Here is a 19463-nt window from a genome sequence, read left to right as displayed (position 1 = left end):
CTCTGCTACTTTCCTAGACCTATCTAAAGCATTTGACATGGTCCCACACAAACAACTTATCTCTGTCCTCAATAACCTATCCTTCTCACAATCAGTCACTAACTGGTTTCAGAGTTACTTGTCTGACTGCCAACAATCCGTTGCATGGCAGAATGACATATCTCCCCAACTACCTGTCTCCATAGGGGTTCCCCAAGGATCCATCCTTGGACCCCTACTCTTCTCTGTTTACACCAGTAATCTAGCCTCTGCCACCAAAAATGGCACACTCCTACAATACGCAGATGACTCGACCATCATCTGCTCAGCCCAGTCCCTACCAAAACTGCAAAAAGTCACAAAGGAAGCCTTTTCCTCTGTTGAAACATGGTTATCCGATGCCCAATTAATACTCAACCCAAACAAAACTAAACTAAACTACTCATCTTCCAACCCACCAAACATACTCAAAACAACTCTCACTTTAACATCACAGCAAAAAACACCACTATATACCCAAATGAACACACCAAATTGCTAGGAGTGGAAATAGACAAACTAAAATTTGACATTCACATATTCATGACCATAAAAAAAGTCCACAAAAAACTAGGAGTGTTATACAGAAATAAGCAATTTCTCACCAAAGCAGCAAAGATTTCAATAGCAAATTCCCACCTTATCTCCACCCTACTTCATGCCTCTCCAATATATACCAACCTAAGGCAATGTGATCTAAAGAAGCTAGAGAGCTGCAACAACAAAAATCGCCAAATTCGCCACAGGGGCATCCTACCGTAGTCACCACTGTCTCTCACTTGCTGAACTGGGCTGGCTTGAACTCCCTCACCTCCTTCAATGGTATCAACTCTCACTTGCCCACAAACTAGTAAATCATCCACTAAATGTCCCATCCCTCCAGAATCTACTCCAACCCTATCGCACCACCAGACCACTAAGATCCAGCAACAAAAATCACTTGCAGATCACTAAAGCCAATAACTCTGCTGGTGAAGCACTATTCTCTTGCACCATAGCCAAATTATGGAACTCACTCCCACCCACAATTACCTCCGTACCATCATGCACCCACTTCAAAACTTTACTAAAAGCGCACCTAAAAACATGCTGGCTATGCCCTTGCAACTCCCACTCTAATATCACCCACCCCATCCAACCACTACCTTTCTTTCCACTCCACTAACTACCTTGATTATAGCAAGCTCAGATGCTCATAAGCCTAGTACTTATTATACAGCAGGAACATCTCATTGTAACATTTGTTACTGTCTGGTATGCACTTCACAGATAAAGATTCTAGTTGTCTACTGATGTACTATGTTCTTCATCTGTAAATATGTTGTAAGTAATTGCTATGTTAAATTGTTAATCGCTATGTAATCCAATGTAACTACTGTCTGTTTATTTTACTGTGGAGCTTTTCTCCCCGGGCCTCCGCTGAAAATGGACCCACGTCCAGTCGGACACTCCCGGTCAACAAATGTAAATAAATAAATAAATGATTGGGGAAAGGGCAACAGAAAGACTTGCCTTAACCATAAGAAGCACCACAGCAAACGTGTCAAACTGAAATCAGTAAGGAAAGTGACTGGAGCTTTCCGTAGAACCAAAGGCATCGTCTGAAAAATTACATTACCAAAAAGTAGAAAAGCAGTGTCAGGATTTGATACATTTCACCGGTTTAGTTTAGTGCCAGGGAGAAGCAGCAAATAGTTTTGATCAAAACCTTGTTATTGACAAACTCCATAGTTTTATTTGAACTCTCAATCTCACAACATAGACAAGAAAAAGACGAGGAAACCCCAGCCAGTTTATGCATCTTGTATTTTTTTTCCTGGGGGGGAAATGAGCCTAATACCTCTGAGGGTTTCAAGGTGAATACTAAGGTAGGCCTCAACACTGAAAAAGTTCCTGAATAGGAAGGATCAGAAAGTCTCCTTCCTTAAAGATTCCACCATAGTTTGTCCTCTCTGTGTCTAATGGCAGGAGAAATCAACTGCTTGCAAACAGAACTCTTTTAGATACGGAGGCTTTCTATTAAACTCATATATTTACTAAAATAGCCACTGGGAAAACTCCTCTTCCTACAGGGATACTTCTTAAAGGCAAAGTCCATTTAAATAAAGGAGTACTTACCAGACAACCTGAAAACAAAGGAAAGATTAACCCACACTAAAACACAGAAAGCGAAAGGTTTATTAAAAACAGGAGGCATTTGAAAGAAAAAATTATCGAAAATCGAAGACAAACCTCTAAGAAGTTTGTAGTCACTACACAAAATGTGAGAACATTCAGAATTCTCATACAATATCACTTGAGTCTCTTGCAAATTTTATTGGATCAAATTCAATGATAAAACGCTTCTCTATAGATAAAAGCTATTGTGCTAAAATACAAATGTTTGCAGATATTATACTGACTAGTGGAGACGCATTCCTTTTTACACCATATTACAAACATATTAAAATTATTTAAGAAAATCTTCTGCCTAACTTTTAATCACAAAAACATGGAAACATTATAGATAAATAAGAAAATAAGTAGTAATGTTAAAAAACATAATGAGTACAATGGGCAAAATCAACTATTCAAATATTTAGGAGTAATTATAAAGTCTAACTGACATGAAACTACAACAGTAAACTATAAAGGTTTAATTAACACAATAAGGAAACCTACAGAAGATTGGAAGAAATTGTTTTTCACAATGGAATACTTACTTTAATAAAGATGATTATATAACAAAAAAACCCCCCAAAAAATATATTCAATATACAATCTTTGATCGCCTCACCACCAAAAAAAAATTAAACAAATTAACTCTTTACTTCTAAAGTTCCTACGGCACCCACAAAGACCAAGAACAGCTTTTGATTGGCATTTCAGAAATTGGGATGATGGAGGAATCAGATTTCCAAATATTGAATTATATGCAAAATCAACTATCATTAATATAAGTTATTGGTTGTACCCAAACTATACATAGAGTTGGAAATCTATTCATAAGTTCATTCTACTCTCAATTAATAACAATGAGATAACAGACAAACTAAATTTGGTCATAAAAGAATTTAGCATCAATATCAGGAAAATTCCTAACTTTACTTCTTTCATTAACTACATTCTAACTAACTTCAGTAAGCTAATGCATAGTAATTATCGTACAAAAAGTTATTGTTTTTGCAGTTTCCAACTGCTTTCACTGAAGGGGGTTTAGAGTCATTTAAATTTACATAAAATAAACTGAAGAAAATGGTTTGAAATATCGGTACCAATTTATGAACAATAATAATGTATATGAAGCCAACTATCTTTTGGCAAGATACAATACAAAACAAAATAATTGGTTAAACATCCAAATATTTAGAGAATTCATAACTAATAAAAACTACAATTATTAATAACTATAGGCTCAAGAGATATTCCTAAGATCTTAGGTTTTCTTTTTCAAACCAGCACTTCTGAATTTAATCATAAATCATCCTTACCGAAAATATATAAAATTTTAAGAGTTGAATTCTTGACCTCAGATATTTCCTTTTGGAGTTATTCCACAAAAATAAATAATGAGATGTTTTCCGATGCAAACAAAACATTAATACTCAAATCTATAAAGGATACATCTTCTTCCGCCTTTTGGAAAATATTTATGTGGAAATACTTACATAGAAGTTTTCTCACTCCACACAAAATTGCTATAATATACAAAACAGACAACTTTAAATGTTGGAGATGTGATGAAGCTTTAAATGCAGATTGGATCCACGTGTTCTTAGAATGAAAAATCATAGTCCCATTTTGGTTAGATTTTAAGAACTTCACTAAAGCTTTGTGCTCGGATAATTGTGATACAACAAATTATTTATTATTATTTAATGCTCCGATCCCTTGCTCAATTCCAACAGCAGAAGTGCATCTTCTCTGTCCCTTCTTGCTATTGCAAGAAAAGTGATTACAATAAAACTGGAAATGTAAAAGCAACCTCTCATTCTCAGAATTTATTTCTCTTGCAAAAAATGTCTGTAATAGGGAAATTCAAACTGCAAATGTAAGAACTATAAACGTTACCCACAAAAAAAATGGTTTGGTTAAAACTTAAAGATCTTTTAGAGAAATACTAATAACAATTGGAAATAGTCTTTGTTATGGACTGTGTATATAGTTAGCTTTTGTTTTCAGTTGTATGTTTAATGATTAAATGCTCTTGTTACTTAAAATTTAATAAAGTTTATAAAAAGAAAACTGCTACCAGTGATGGACCTCTTCAATGCTACATATCAACAATTGGTAAGGAAATTTAATGTGAAGCAAATGGTTAGTAAAATTACAGTGATAAAATAAGAGTTAGAGAAGCACTTACCAAGTTTCGAACTCATAGCCACATTCAACAAAGTATCAATAGCTTCAGGAGGTAACCCTTTACGGAAAGCAATGTTCTGAAGTACATCAAGCTGGTTCTTCAAAGGTTTGTTCCCTTTATATGGAGTATGTTCTGGAACTGAAAAACAATATCCAGAGAAATAAGGGGAGTAAAACTTCATGATGTAAACTGTAACAAACAAACAATTTTTAAATATGCTGATTAATGTATATTGGTGCCTACTGCTGAGCACAGGCAAATCCACAGCCAGTTACTAACTTAATTAAATATGCTGATGGAAATGCAGGGTTACTATGCACCAGCTGTCTTTTCTCAGGAGCAGACCTGACAAAATGTCTGCAAGAAAATAATGCACAGCAGTGTGACAAGTTAAACCTCTTCACACGCTCTTCTCAAATCATCCAGCACCTACCTTCTTCATCCTTTGGCGAGAGATTAGGATTCACCGTATATGTCACCAGCTAATACTGATGCACAAATGACAGCAAGATTAGACCAAAGGTGAGAAAACAACATTTTTTTGTTAAAATGGGAAACTCTATAAAGTCTGTCTGCCTTTTTAGGGACTGAAGATTGGGAATCAGGATTACTGCAGGCAGCCTAAATAAGAGGGACTATGAGTAACAAAGGACCCCTACTAGCAATAGCTCACCTTATCTTCTCATTTCAGGAGGAATCTCTACTTGTTCCCACAAACATACATCACTCCCCTAGAAAATATACTCTAAAAATCTCCCCTAAGGGATACAGGGCACAGTCCTGGTCCTGTAAATTCACTGAAAGTGGCCGAATTCCATCTCCTATGTCAGACTCTTTTGACTAACTCCAGGATTTTCTGTATCACAACAGTGCTCACGCAAGGATTTTACTCCTGGCTAAGGTAATAATTTCATCTTTACGTACTATATGTGCATCATTAGATGAATAACGTCCATTTGCTGCTTTTTCCTATAAGACAACCAACTGGGGGGAAGGCTCTTCAGTCCAGGAAAGATGCCTCTTTCTCTGGCTACCATGAGAAGAATCTCCCAAAGCATCTTCTCAACCCAACGAGGAGGATGACTCTCCCATGCTCTTAATGGACAATGGAACAAAACACAGAGGAAGTGGTCTGACACCCAGTTCATGATCATGGAAGAACCAATGCAAGAACTCTGACAGACCAACAGAGGAGCAACAAAGGGGCACTACAGGATCCCCTACTAGAATCTGAGGCACTGACTGAGCCCACAATGACTGCAACAGCTCACTTTTTTTGTTTTTAAAGCAAAACTAGTACCAAGACTGGACTGAATATCCAGGCCAAGACCAAAGAAAATGCCTAACTGCCAGTAAGCAATGCCGAAAAGAGATACATGCAAGGTAAGGTAAGTTGTCCCAAATGATCACAAGCAGCACAGATACACTTTCACTTCTTCAACCTGCCCCAAAACCAAAGTAGACGCACAAGCAGTACATAAAACTCCCGACAGAACAGTAGTTCCTCTCCCTGCACTGTCATGACTCAGGACAGTTGCCATGAAATACAGAAGCACAACAAATAATGTCCATAGTTGTAACAGTGCTTGTGTTTTACTTACAATCACCTAAACTCAAAAATTGCAAAAGTAGCACAAGTTTAACATAAAAATGCCATTAGAAATGCGTGGAAGGTTCCCCAATGGGGAGTTAACCACCTCAAATGAAGCTGTACACAGACTGCTGTTCCTGAGAAGCTAATTAATTGCTTCCTGTCAAGCGGCAAGAACGTACTGAAGACACTTCCTTCTGCTCATTTGACTGGTGCTGTCTAATCAGCCGCCAGAAGAAAGGTGTAGGAGTGAGCCAGAGCTTTTGACGCAGCTAAATTGTTGCTTCTTAGGTAGGAAACAACCTAAAAGCCCAAGTCTACTGCAACAGTGGGAATGGTTAACAGCAGCGTCTTCTATTAGGTAACTGCAAATTACAAAATTAAGGACAAAGTAACTTCAAGACCGCTCTGTTCTGCCTCCGATATTAGTAACTTAACATAAGCTTGAAAGAGTTGAACTGGCAGAGGTAAATTAATAAACTGTGCCTGAAGGCTGGGAGACATCCAGATTATGAAACTTCCACACCTACACCTCTCCACTTAAAATAATTAGTACCACTGTCACTGCAGCTCGTAGGCAGGAAAAGGGTGTTGCCTGCAAAAACACTCAACATACAACTTCAATCATTTGTGTACATGTCACTGCACCTCGTAGGTGGTAAGGGGTGTTCCCTGCAGAAAGACTGCTCAATCAACATACAATTTCAACCATCTGTGTATGTGTCAGTGCACCTCGTACACAGGAAAGGGATGTTCCCTGCAGAAACACTGCCCAGTCAACATACAATTTTAACCATCTGTGTATGTCACTGCACCGCGTATGCAGGAAAGAGGCATTCCCTGCAGAAACACTGCTCAATCAACATACAATTTCAACCACCTGTGTATGCGTCCGTGCACCTCGTACATAGGAAAGGGATGTTCCCTGCAGAAACACTGCCCAGACAACATACAATTTCAACCATCTGTGTATAATCGCACTGATTTGGTCATGCCACAAAAGACAGTTTCAAATCATACAGTGTAATTCCAAATTCAGCTCTTTCTGACGTAGTCAATGCTAACATCCAAGTTCATAAATGTCCTCCTACTTTCACTCACCTATTTCTATTTTACTATTACTATCTTCCTAATGTCATTTTTTTCCCCACTTAGATTTTTTTTTTCTGTAAAAAATGAGCAACAAGATACTAGATGTTGATTCTTGTATTGCACAGATCCGACTTGTTTTAGCCTAATCTCTATTACGCATAATCTCATGCTGTATATAATTTGCAAATTAAGTTTGTACAATATATCAGTTGTACAATATATCAATCAATCAAGGATATGGCCTGAAGTAGCAGTCTTTGCATTACAGGACTGCTTCGAATGTATGAACCGGTCAGTGTTTAGAGATAAAGCTGTAAAGAACCATCATATTGACCTGGAGAAGTATGCAAAATCTGTAATAGCCTATATTTCAAAATGTGCTGATGACGTAACAGTCATCAAATGCATCACCATGCACACTAATCAGAAACCCTGGCTATCTGGTGAAGTATATGAGCCTCTAAAGGCATGAAATGATGCATTTAAATCAAAAGACAAGGATGCCCTAAGAGAGGCCAGCGCAAATCTAAGTAGAGGTATAAAGGAGGCTAAGAGGACCTACGGGCATAAAATTCAAGGACACTTCTCTGACCAAAGGGACTCCAGACAACTCTGGCAAGGTATTCAAGACAATCAACTACAGGCCTGCATCCTCTCCATGTGATGACAACACACAATTTCGGAATAAACTAAGCACCTACTTCGGCAGATTCGATATGGACAACAACACTGTGCCAAATAAGCTCCTTGTCAAGAAGGGTGAGACGGTGCTATGTCTAAGAAGCTCCTTGTCAAGAAGGGTGAGACGGTGCTATATCTAATAAGCTCCTTGTCAAGAAGGGTGAGACGGTGCTATGTCTAATAAGCTCCTTGTCAAGAAGGGTGAGACGGTGCTATGTCTAAGAAGCTCCTTGTCAAGAAGGGTGAGACGGTGCTATGTCTAATAAGCTCCTTGTCAAGAAGGGTGAGACGGTGCTATGTAAGGGTGAGACGGTGCTATGTCTAATAAGCTCCTTGTCAAGAAGGGTGAGACGGTGCTATGTCTAAGAAGCTCCTTGTCAAGAAGGGTGAGACGGTGCTATGTCTAAGAAGCTCCTTGTCAAGAAGGGTGAGACGGTGCTATGTCTAAGAAGCTCCTTGTCAAGAAGGGTGAGACGGTGCTATGTCTAATAAGCTCCTTGTCAAGAAGGGTGAGACGGTGCTGTGTCTAATAAGCTCCTTGTCAAGAAGGGTGAGACGGTGCTGTGTCTAAGAACATCTGATGTTCTGAAGACCCTTAGGCGAGTAAACCCAAGAAAAGCAGCTGGTCCTGATAATAGTATGGGAAGGGTTCTAAGAGACCTGCTACTCAACTGTCCACTGTACTTACAGATATATTCAACACATCTCTGCAACTAGCTATTGTACCAAGTTGCTTCACAAATACAACAATCATTCCCTTACCCAAAAATTCCTAACTGACGAGCCTAAATGATTACATCAACAGTAATGAAGTGTTTTGAGCAGTTGATCAAGAACCTATCTCTTCAAGCCTACCTGCAACACTGGATACACTACCGTTTGCTTATAAATCTAATCGCTGCACAGCTGATGCAACAGCTATAACACTTCATGAATCTTTGGCACATCTACAAAATAAGAACTGCTACGTCATAATGCTGTTCATCAGTTTTAGTCTTTAACACCATCATCCCGGTGGAGTGGCGGCGGCGCAGTGGTGCAGCGGTTAATGCTGTCACCTCAAAGCAAGAAGTTCTCTGGTTCGATTCTCGGCTGAGGTGCCTTCTGTGTGGAGTTTGCATGTTCTCCCTGCGTTCGCATGGATTTCCTCCCACATTCTAAAGACATGCTTCTGGAGCATTTCTCCCCGGGCCGCTGCTGAAAACAGGATCCGTGGAACCTAGTCAGACTTTCCCGGTCAACAAATGTTAAATAAATAAAATAAAATAAATAAATAAATCCCCAAAATCTGATATTGAAGCTCATCCAGCTGGGTATCACGACCCCCCCCCATGTAACTGGAGACTGGACTTTCTCATCAACAGACCCCAAAAGGTATGTGTGGGAAATAATAGTTCAATCAGTATTAAATTAAGCACAGGTGTCCCTTAGGGCTGTGTCCCGAGTCCTCTGCTATTCACCTTAACACATGACTGCATGGCCAAGCATGAATCCAACAAAATCATCAAGGTCGCGGATGACACCACTGTCGTAGGTCTCGTCAGAAATGGTGAGGAAACAGCCTGCAGGGATGAAGTGGAGAATCTGATAGGCTGATGTGACAGCAACAATCTGGCCTTTAATGTAAGCAAGACCAAGGAATTAACAGTGGACTTTAGGAGGTCTTGCGAGATGCATCAACCTCTGGACACTAAGGGGGTAGTAATGGAAAGAGTCAAAAACACCAAGTTCCTAGGGGTGCACATCTCACATGACAGCTTGGTCAACTCATTAGCCACACAGTGAAGGAGGCACAACAATCTCTGCACTTTCTAAGAAAAGTAAGGAAGGCAAACCTGTCTCAGTCCATCCTCAAAGCCATCTACATGGGGAATATCGAGAGCATCTTCTCAAACATCAGAGTTTGGTAAGGTAACTGCAAAGCATCTGACCGCAAGGCTCTCCTGAGGGTAGCAAGGACAGTGGAAAAAGTCATTGGTTCCTCGCTCCCATCCATGGATGGTCTGCACGAAACTATGTGTGTGGAAAGAGCTAGGAAAATAATCTGCAATCCCACTCATCCGGCCCATACCCAGGCGGTAGCTTACACTGCAAAACACCTACTGAACAGGAGCTTCTTCCCTCTATCCATAAGGCTGCTAAACTAGCATGCCACGCATGGCAGTCAATTAGATCAATATGCCACATGCTATGAAAGTATCAGCTATAGTAATCACTCCGGCAAATTGCTTCAGTAACTGGTACAGTTAACCTGATTTCTTATGCTATTACTTCCAGAATGAGCAATAGTCAGGAGTGATTCACCACTCCATACATGTACACTATGAACATCAGAATATATCATACTACAACTGATGAAGTGCAATATTCTAAGTCAGGAGTGAGTCACCACTCCATACATGTACAATATGAACATCAGAATATAACATACTACGGGGCGTGGCCAAGGATGAACACAGGATAGCAGCAGATTTCTTCAGCTCCACCAATTTCATTACACTGATAGGAATTAATTACTTAAAAATTAATTTTTGAAGTAATTTTCTTTCTAAATATGTTTGTTTTATATAGTTCTTGAACTATATCTAAAAAAGAAAGGACATTTTAACAATATTCCTGTCAGAAATCACTTTGGAAATTTCCCTGTCAGTTTATCAGTCTGAAATGAGTTCCAGTAAGACAAATTCTCAAGACTCCAGCATCAAGAAAGAACTTCAGTCTCTGATAACTATAATCCAGCAACTTACTGCCAAGATGGATAAAATGGATACTAAAATTGATACCTTCATAGAAAAAACAAGTCTATTTGTTTTGTAGTTTTTTATCTCTTTATCAAAAGATGATAGAAATCTAACTATAACTGATCTAGGATAGTTTTTGTTAGAGTTAGTATTAGCTATAGATCTATGTGCTCTTTCGATACCAAAAGAGAATGCTTCTGGTAAGTCTAAAGTTTTAAGGAGCCATGTTGTTAAAAAAGAAGTAATATTGTTACCTTCAATATTTTCTGGCAGTCCCAAAATCCTAATGTTATTGCGCCTAGATCTATTTTCCAGGTCATCCAGCTTTGTTTGTAAATGTGTATTTTGTTTCAGCCGAAACTCAATGTTGATTTCCTCTTCTTGGATTCTATTTTCCATGTCATTCACAGCTTCTTCTATGCCTGTCATCCGGATCTTCTGTTGTTGCAGGTCCTGACTAACAAAAACTATCCTAGATCAGTTATAGTTAGATTTCTATCATCTTTTGATAAAGAGATGGTTCTTAAATCTGCTTGGGCTAAAGCTCCTGTTAAGATTAATGAGACAACTGTGCGTTTTGACAATGACTATTCTTCCTTGGTAATAGCTAAAAGAAAAGTTTTTCTGCCACTAATAAGGGAGCTTAAAAAAGCACAGTTTAAAAGTACAAGTTTGTACCTACCATAAATGTAGATGTTCGAAGATCCACATTGCTGCAGTCCTGACACTTGGGTAGTCCGCGCTGTCCAGTCGGCCGAATAAAGTATAAGGCTGATGTCAGTCAAGAAGCATGTCTAGTCTGACGGGTACAAATGCATGCGCATGACCGGCGTGCCAGTCTTTTTCTTCTTGCCCCCAGAAGAGAGAAGAAAAAAAAAAGGCCAAACCAAAAACAACAAAACACACCAACACACCCACTTAAAATATATATACAAATATATATACAAGTCAGAAAGGTACAATCCCACCCCACACAACCACCCTAAACACAGAGGAGGGAGGTGAGGGAAGGTGAGTTACTGTATTGTGGATCTTCTACATCTACATTTATGGGGTACAAAACTGTACTATGTTCTTCATCTCCACTTGCTGCAGTCCTGACCTGGGAGGAATCCCAAGCAAGCAGAGGTAAGGGCAGGATGCATAGATCCAAGAAGCAGGAGCTGACAACAACAAATCCTGTAAAATAGCAGTAGCAAAATAGCCCTAGAGAGTGGAAGGTGAGAGCCCTTAGAGTAATACTTAGAGAAGGTATGCACTGAACTTGAAGTAACTATCTGTAGCCCATCAAGTATGGGCCACCCCCAGAGTGGCTAGCCCCCTAGTGGAATGATCTAGTAAGAAGAGGCCCTAGCCAATCCAAAATGAAATCTAATTGAGTAATGCAAAACCCAATCCACTTTGAAATCACTTTTTTTGAACACAGGCCAATGAGGCTTGAAAGAACTTAAAGCAAAAAAACAAATGCTTTAGAAACCTGGACACTTTACTAAATGCAGTCAACGTGAATTAATAACGTAATTGCCTGTGTGCACATCTAAAGAACTTTTTTGGAAAATCTTTTTATTTTGGGATTTTTACTGGTAAAAATGGACAAATGAAAGAGTTGGTACAAAGCCAATAGAAACCACTTTGGGCATAAAGGAAGGATTCTTATGGCAAACAGGAAGGCCTTATGAAAAATAAGGGCCTCTCAACACGCCATAGGGCCGCACAGTTCACCCACCTTTCTTGAGAGCAAAGACAGCAACAAAAGAGTTCCTCCATGGCAAATATTTCAATTAAGCAGTAGAGGCAGGCTCAAATTCAGTGAGTGCTGCAACACTCCAAAGGAGAATTGCCAACCAGTAGGAGCTTTCGTGGGAGCTCCCAATCAGTCTGGTGGGTCTCAATTGCTAGCTTGAAAGGAGTGGAAAAAAATAATTGTGAATGGAACATGCATGAGCTGAAATCTTAATGCAAAATTCTAATTAAAATGAGAGAAAAACAGACAATGGCCCAACTCAGCCAAATTTGATTTTGGAACTTTCAAATCCAATGGCTCCATTCAAATACAAAATCTCTTTACCACACAAAAAAAAAAACTGACACTCATTCCTTTTAATCTGCACTTTTCCTTCTTGCTTCTTTCATCACATTAAACTTCTGTTGAGAAGCTGAGACCTTGTATGATTGAAAACAAGAATATGCCAGGCTGTTAGATGAAGAGATGGAAGCTTGACATTGAGTAGATAGGTGAAGGCTGAGACAATAGGGTAGGGATCAACTGTGACATGGCAGGCTTCCTTAAAATCAAAGACAGCAATGGTGGACTATGCTCATGAGGCCCTCAGTGATGGATTAAAATCTTTGAGGGCAGAGGTTGTCTGCTAAAGGAATCATACTGGACCTTGGAGTACCTGAAAGAGAGAGGGCATGGGAGGAAAGGCAGAGGTGGAAAGGAATTTCAAAGCAAAACGAGGCCTGAAAGAGTGGGCTTTTGTGTTCAAAAACCTTTCAGGAAATGGTTTGGCAGTGAAGCGAATACTGGAAATACTGGAGTTTCCATATGACACCAGTTCCCACTGAATATGAACCCCATGACACTGTCTTTAAGATCATCCATGATTTGCCTTATACCCACATCTGCTTAACATCTGGCAAGGAGTTTTGTGAAACCTTCTTGAAGATTTGTTTGCAGATTAGCATGATCTCCCACAAAATCATTGCTTGCCTGCATAGAGGATAAGAATGTGTTCCCTGTTTGTGTTCCTGCCACATGACATGTGTACCACATGACAGTTGTGTTGTCTGTTAGAATCAAATTGTGCTTTAAAGATAGTAAAGCCAAATATGTAAGTAAAACTGTACCGCTAACATCTCCTTCATGCTCTAACATCTAGATGCTGCAGCTCTGTAGTTGCACTTTTCTGGCATCTGTCTAGATTCTGAAAGCCTCCTGCCATTGGTGAGATTCTGACTTCTGACAGATCCTCTGGCTCTTCCTGAATCTTCCTTGAGTCCCCCTTTAATCTAAGCCACCCTTGTCCTCCTTTTGGATACTGTGTAGGCAAGAAATTGAGTTGAATGATCCTGGCGATTTCAATGACAGTTACCATTTCCCATACCATTGTGACTATACATGCTATGCACCCATTAAGACTACAAGACCAGAATATTAATAGAATGAAAGTACCCATGATGTCTGATGTCCTTTTTGAGAAGGATTGTTGATCTGGAATGAGAAAAGGAAGTTTTTGTTAAAGAAGCTTTGGAAGTTCCGGGGTTCACAAGTCTCCCTAGGTTGCAGTAAAGACCATCACACTTGCTGGGCACAGTCTCACAGAGAGGTAGCACATGCTCACAGAATACCCTCACTGAAATAAGCTAGCTATCTATTATTCCAAGAAACATTACGCCTGCTATCAGATGATGCAGAAATCAGCACCATCGAATCAGGCAATCGGCCTGCAGAAAGCTATCACTGATTCCTTTGGATCTGAAGAAACTCCTTTTTGGAGCCAGAGAAAGCTAAGAGATAATGGGAACCTCAGATCTAACAACGCAGATAATTCTCGAAAATTAGTCTGATAGGAACATGAAGGTAAGCTTTCCTTGAGATCCAAAGTTACCTTCCATGAAAGTTTGCCCAGCAGAGTCCTTGCCCATTCAGTGATCAGAATTTGAAGTTGTCCATTTCCATTGTTGCCCAGCAGATATCCCACTTGGATGTTGGGATAAAAGTTTGAACCAAAGACAGTCTCAAAATTCTTTAGGGTGTTCCTTTTTGGAAATCTAGGAAATCGTTCTTTTCAAATCCTAGGGCTACATTGGGCTGAATACCGAAGCAATGTTGAGAGCTTGGTGCAAACCGCTGATTTTGTCTTATTTGCTCTTGAAGAGAAAAAGGGAGGAACTGCTCTTTGGCAAGGTAAAGAGGGTGAATGAGACCTAAAACCCAAGGATCTGTCTTAATTGATATCCAATAATAATCTGTCTTGGTGCCTTAAACCTTCCAATTGCCGCTAAAGTTCCAACCTTCCTCTGTTTACCAAAAAGGCAGAGAAGATTCTGGAAGCTGACAACTGCCCATTACCACTGCCCTGGAAAAGCAGACCCCAAAGCAGGTCCCCTGTTCTAGGCCTAAATCCTCCCTTGGGCCCTTGCAGACCTTGAACCTGCCTCTACCAAACACCTGCCTATCCCTGAGCTGAACCTCATCTTCAGGATATACCCACCTTAGACTCACCCACTTCTCAGAATCACTTCCAGGATATGTAGAAAAATCTTCCCAAACTTCTTTTAACTTTTAGCCTTGTCTTCCATTTTCAACAACTTTGCTTCAGACTTATTCTCATCTAAATCATCTAAAAAAACATCATCTACAATCCTACATCTAAAAACAAAGCTAAATTCTGAGGCAAACCTCATTAAGAACAACACCACCAACTCAAGCTTCAACAGAAGAACCAGGCGCAAGCCAACCACATTGCAAAGAATTTGCAGCAAACTTCAAGAACATGAACTAAATCCTGCAACTTTTTACGCTCAATTTTTACTCTTATACCTTAATTACTTCACTAAAGCTTAGACTTTAGTTGTGAATTTTGATAATTCAAGTATTTCTTTTGCCTAAACTACAGCAGTGAAAGGAGTTCATGGCCAAAGTGGAAAGTAAGCCCTTTTCTTTCCCCATCTCTCCAAGCTTTTTACTCTTACAAAAAGATTTTAACATTTAGGAGGCTTAAGCCTGCCTCTTTTCTACTGGAACAGGATTTTTTCTGTCAGAAGTAGGGGACTCTTAAAAAGATGAAAATGAACTTCAGGCACCCTATAAAGGCTATAAATTTATACTGGCCAGGAGGCACCCTGTCAGGAAAATCCCTCAGATCTGAAACAGGAGGTATAAAAACATGGCCTCAGAGAGAGAAGAGCTAAAAAACATCCAAAGAGCTAGAAAAAAATACTAAGCCTTAGCTTGGAATCAGAGAAGAACTGACCTTCCCGGCTGAAATGCCCAAAAATTCAAAGAACCTGCTGAAAAGCGAAAAGAAAAATCATCGATGGAAACAGGAGTGAATCAAAATCTGCAGATCCAAGTAAAGCGAACTCTCTAGCATCAAGCAAGAACTCTCCAGAGACCCCAAACATAACCAAAACCTCCCTGCTCAGGTTCCACCCAGGGCCTAACCTGAGGCCTACATTAGAACCTCATCTTCCACCAATCATCTCTTGCCCCAGGTTAAGAATACTTCAAAGAGGGTACACTCCCTAAAGAACTAGGGTAACAGGGAAGAACAAAACCTGGCCTGCCCCCTGGAGAGCCTTGCCCTCTAAACAGGAGGGGCTAACCACCTTAGGAAGGAAGGACTGAAATCCTACCTGGAAAACCTCTTCTTACTGGCCCTACTCCTGAGGTCACATCTTGAAGTATTAAAATAAACCGCCTCCTCCAAAAAAGGTCACACTGAACCCCTGGCTCCACCGAGCCTCTAAAGACCAGCTAAAGATGCGGACGGTTTTTCTCTCCAGGCTTTGTCTTGCTGTCCGCTACAGCACAAGCATAATAGGCGGGTTCTTTTGAGCATCCTACGGCGTTTATAATTACACCGCTTCCCAAACCAGCTCTGGCAATATCTAATCTTCTCAAGAGTGTGTACACCGCCATCCTAGCACAAGGCGACACAATGCAACGTCGTTTATAGGCCTCCCGGTAAAAATCTCAAGGTAGAATAATGATAGCAAACACTCTGTTTCAGGCCCCACAGTTTCAAACTTTTTTTTCATGCGTCGGTGAATGAGGTAAGAAAATCTAAGAAAACCAACTAACTTCACTTACTCAAACGGCAAAAAAACTGACTCCGAAAAGAAAAACCTGCAGTACTGCAACTGCACTTACTGCAACAACTTGAGCAAATCGAATGATGCGGCAAAAGACTGAGAAATAATCGGTCCATGACGATTTGTACCACACTTGTCCTGGCGTCCCCCTACTGTGAGACGGCGTCAGCCTCATACCTTCTGTTTCCTGCCAAGCTAAAAATCTTCCTTCCTGATGGTCCTAAAATTTTTGATGACTTAGACTCTGCTTTACTGTTTATCAAAAAAAATAAGATTTTGGATAAAATAGAGGAAATGGAATGGGCTAGTCCTTCATTAAAGAGACTGGCAACTGAAACTTCGTGGAAGACTTCAGAGAAGAAGAAGAGACTAAAAAACAAATGATTTGTTCTATGTTTTTTTTTCTTTTTTTCCCCTCATCATTTTACTTCATTATTAATCTTTTTAAATATAGTTCCTGCATTTCCAGAAAGCCACAAATATTCTGTAAAACATTTATTCTATGTTATTCTCTGTGTGCAAAGAAATGTTTTGTTTCATAACCAGTCAAAATATCTGAGGAACTAATAACAAGCTATTATTCAATTTGTTTCTCTTTCTGAAAAAGAGAAGTAAGGTCAGTAATTAGATACATTTTTTTTCTTTTTTTTCTCCTTTTCTTTGTTTAAACAATGACATTCTATTTAGATTATGTAGTGGGTAAAGGGTGGGGAGGGCAGGGAGAGAAGAGTAATGAAAATATGATAAATGGAATAATAACATTTATTCCTTGTAAAAAGTTTATATGTTCTTCAAATGCTATTCCTAATTATACTTTCTTGATTATACTGCTTATGCTTATTTATAAATAATCTGTCATGCTTTAACTAATAATAATTAGAATTAAATAATAGTAAATAATATGTTTTATTTTTAACTCTATTAATATAAACAGTAAGTAATATTTCATTGTATATACTTCTTATAGATTTCTCTTACATTTTTTTTTATTTCTGCTTTACATTTTCTACTTTTTCTTTTCTTTATTCTTTCTCTTTATTTTTTTTTCATATTAATATATAGAAATGCTTTTGATCATATAGACACAGTAAATAATAAGATTTACATAAAAATTGAGTTGGGACAAAAATAGAGTTTTATTACTTATTAATAACTTTGGGCTTAATTTCACTTATATAGAGGCTGTAATAACCTGTAAAATACATCGCGAAGGTTTTGTCATGTTTAGATGCATTTACACTGCTAAATGAATGTTTGTCACTAGTTTTTAACAAGTTTCCCGCCAAAATGTTAAGGGAGACAATCTGGGATGTGGGCTACCTCATGAACAGTGTCCTCGAGTTGTTTCAAAAGCTTCAACTCTCAGAATTCTCACAGAGAAGCTGAAAGCAGTCAATTTGACCTTTGACCCAGATATCACACTGACACATTGCAGATTCAGGAAGAACACTCTACCAGGAAGTAGAACTGATGCAAATGCGACTATATGAAGGAATGAGAGTTATTTTATATAATTACTTAAATATCTATGTTATAATTCATAAAACATGTCAGTTATAATGATTTTAAATGATGCAGTTTCTTGTAGTAAGTAAATGTCTTATTTTAGAAGGCATAGAAAATGAAACATTTATTCAAGTGTTTTTGAAAATCTACTTGACTGCAACATACTAATCTGTGTTAGAAATTAGAAGTTATGTACTCACCATAACGTTCCATCTGAGTAGGTGACTTCATTCGGATGCAACCTGTGGGTATCGGATCCAACCTCGGATCCGAGCCAGCAGTTCAAAAGCTTAGGCTCCGAGCTCCTAGCTCCTCCCTCTTACCCATAACCCCTTGCCAAGCCCTGACTGACCTCAGATTGAGTTTGCCTCAAAATACTGACTACAGTACACAAAAAAACAGCATAAATACTCGCTCTATAAAGGTCAGGGGGATGGAGGGGGGGATGGTTGCATCCGAATGAAGTCACCTACTCAGATGGAACGTTATGGTGAGTACATAACTTCTAAATCTGAAGTAGGCAGACTTCATTCGTCTGCAACCTGTGGGACAGAGTCCCCAGCTACCTGAATCTTGGGCGGCCATCATGGAAGGATGTTTTGGAGCACCGCTGAGCCAAAGGATGCTCTTCCTCTAGAAACAACATCCACCTTATAATGAGAAATAAAAGTATGAGGCGAGGCCCAAGTAGCTGCCGCGCAGATATCATCCAATGATACACGGGACTTAAAGGCGGCTGACGTGGAAACTGCCCTAGTAGAATGAGCCGTAACCCTCTGAGGAGCAGGTCTACCTGAAGTGTCATAAGCCTGCAGAATACAATTAGCAATCCACTTAGATAGTGTGACTTTAGATACTGCTTTACCCAGAGCAAATTTAGCAAAGGAGACGAACAGCTGATCTGATTTCCTGTGACCAGCTGTCCTGTGAATATAAAAACGTAATTGTCTATGAACATCCAAGGAATGCAATTTGTATTCTCCTTTGTTTGAGTACTTGGGGAAAAAACACAGGTAAATTGATTGATTGGTTAATGTTAGATTCAGAAGAGACCTTCGGAAGAAAAGATGGATTGGTCCTGAGGCACACCCTATCAGGGAAGAAAGAAAGGTAAGGCGGCTTGACGCATAGAGCCTGAATCTCAGACACTCTTCTGGCTGAAGTGATAGCTACCAAGAAGGCAGTCTTCCAGGAAAGGTACTTTAGATCTGCAGAAGCTGCAGGCTCGAAGGGAGGAGCAGTAAGGGCTTGCAGAACTAACGACAAGTCCCAAGGTGGTACAACCTCCTTGACTGGAGGCCTCAACAAAAAAATCCCTTTGAGAAAAGTTTTGTATAATTTCGCCGTCATGAGGGGAGCTGTCTCATGACCAATGTGATAATGCGAGATAGCTGCCAATTGTACTTTAATTGTGGAAGAACTTGCCCCTTGATGAAAGAGGTCTGTTAAAAAATCCAGCACCGCTGACATAGGTGCCGAGAAAGGGTCCAAAGTTCTCTGTACCGCCCAAATAGAAAATCTCTTCCATTTACTTCGATAAACCTGCCTGGTGGAAGGTTTATGAGCTGCCACTAAGATGGCCTTGACCGGTGATGAGATACCGGGAGTCCTAATCAAGGATGGAACTGGAGCAGCCAAGCTGTCAACTTCAGGGTGCGCAGATTGGGAACCG

The 19463-nt window shown here is 39.5% G+C and overlaps 1 protein-coding gene across 1 annotated transcript in view; it reads right to left on the bottom strand.

Moving 5' to 3' along the window:
• The window catches only part of CENPI (centromere protein I), a 2543587-nt gene that overhangs the window by 2330264 nt on the left and 193860 nt on the right, over positions 1 to 19463 (bottom strand). Inside the window, exon 2 of the mRNA XM_044057225.1 lies at positions 4361 to 4498. Within this exon, the coding sequence (XP_043913160.1) occupies positions 4361 to 4498 (138 nt within the window). The remainder of the gene's footprint in view (positions 1 to 4360; positions 4499 to 19463) is intronic.

Source organism: Protopterus annectens, chromosome 15.part0 (genome assembly GCF_019279795.1).
Source record: "Protopterus annectens isolate FY-2018-M chromosome 15.part0, PAN1.0, whole genome shotgun sequence".
Classification (NCBI taxonomy): domain Eukaryota; kingdom Metazoa; phylum Chordata; order Ceratodontiformes; family Protopteridae; genus Protopterus; species Protopterus annectens.
This window is presented reverse-complemented; position numbering and strand designations above follow the sequence as displayed.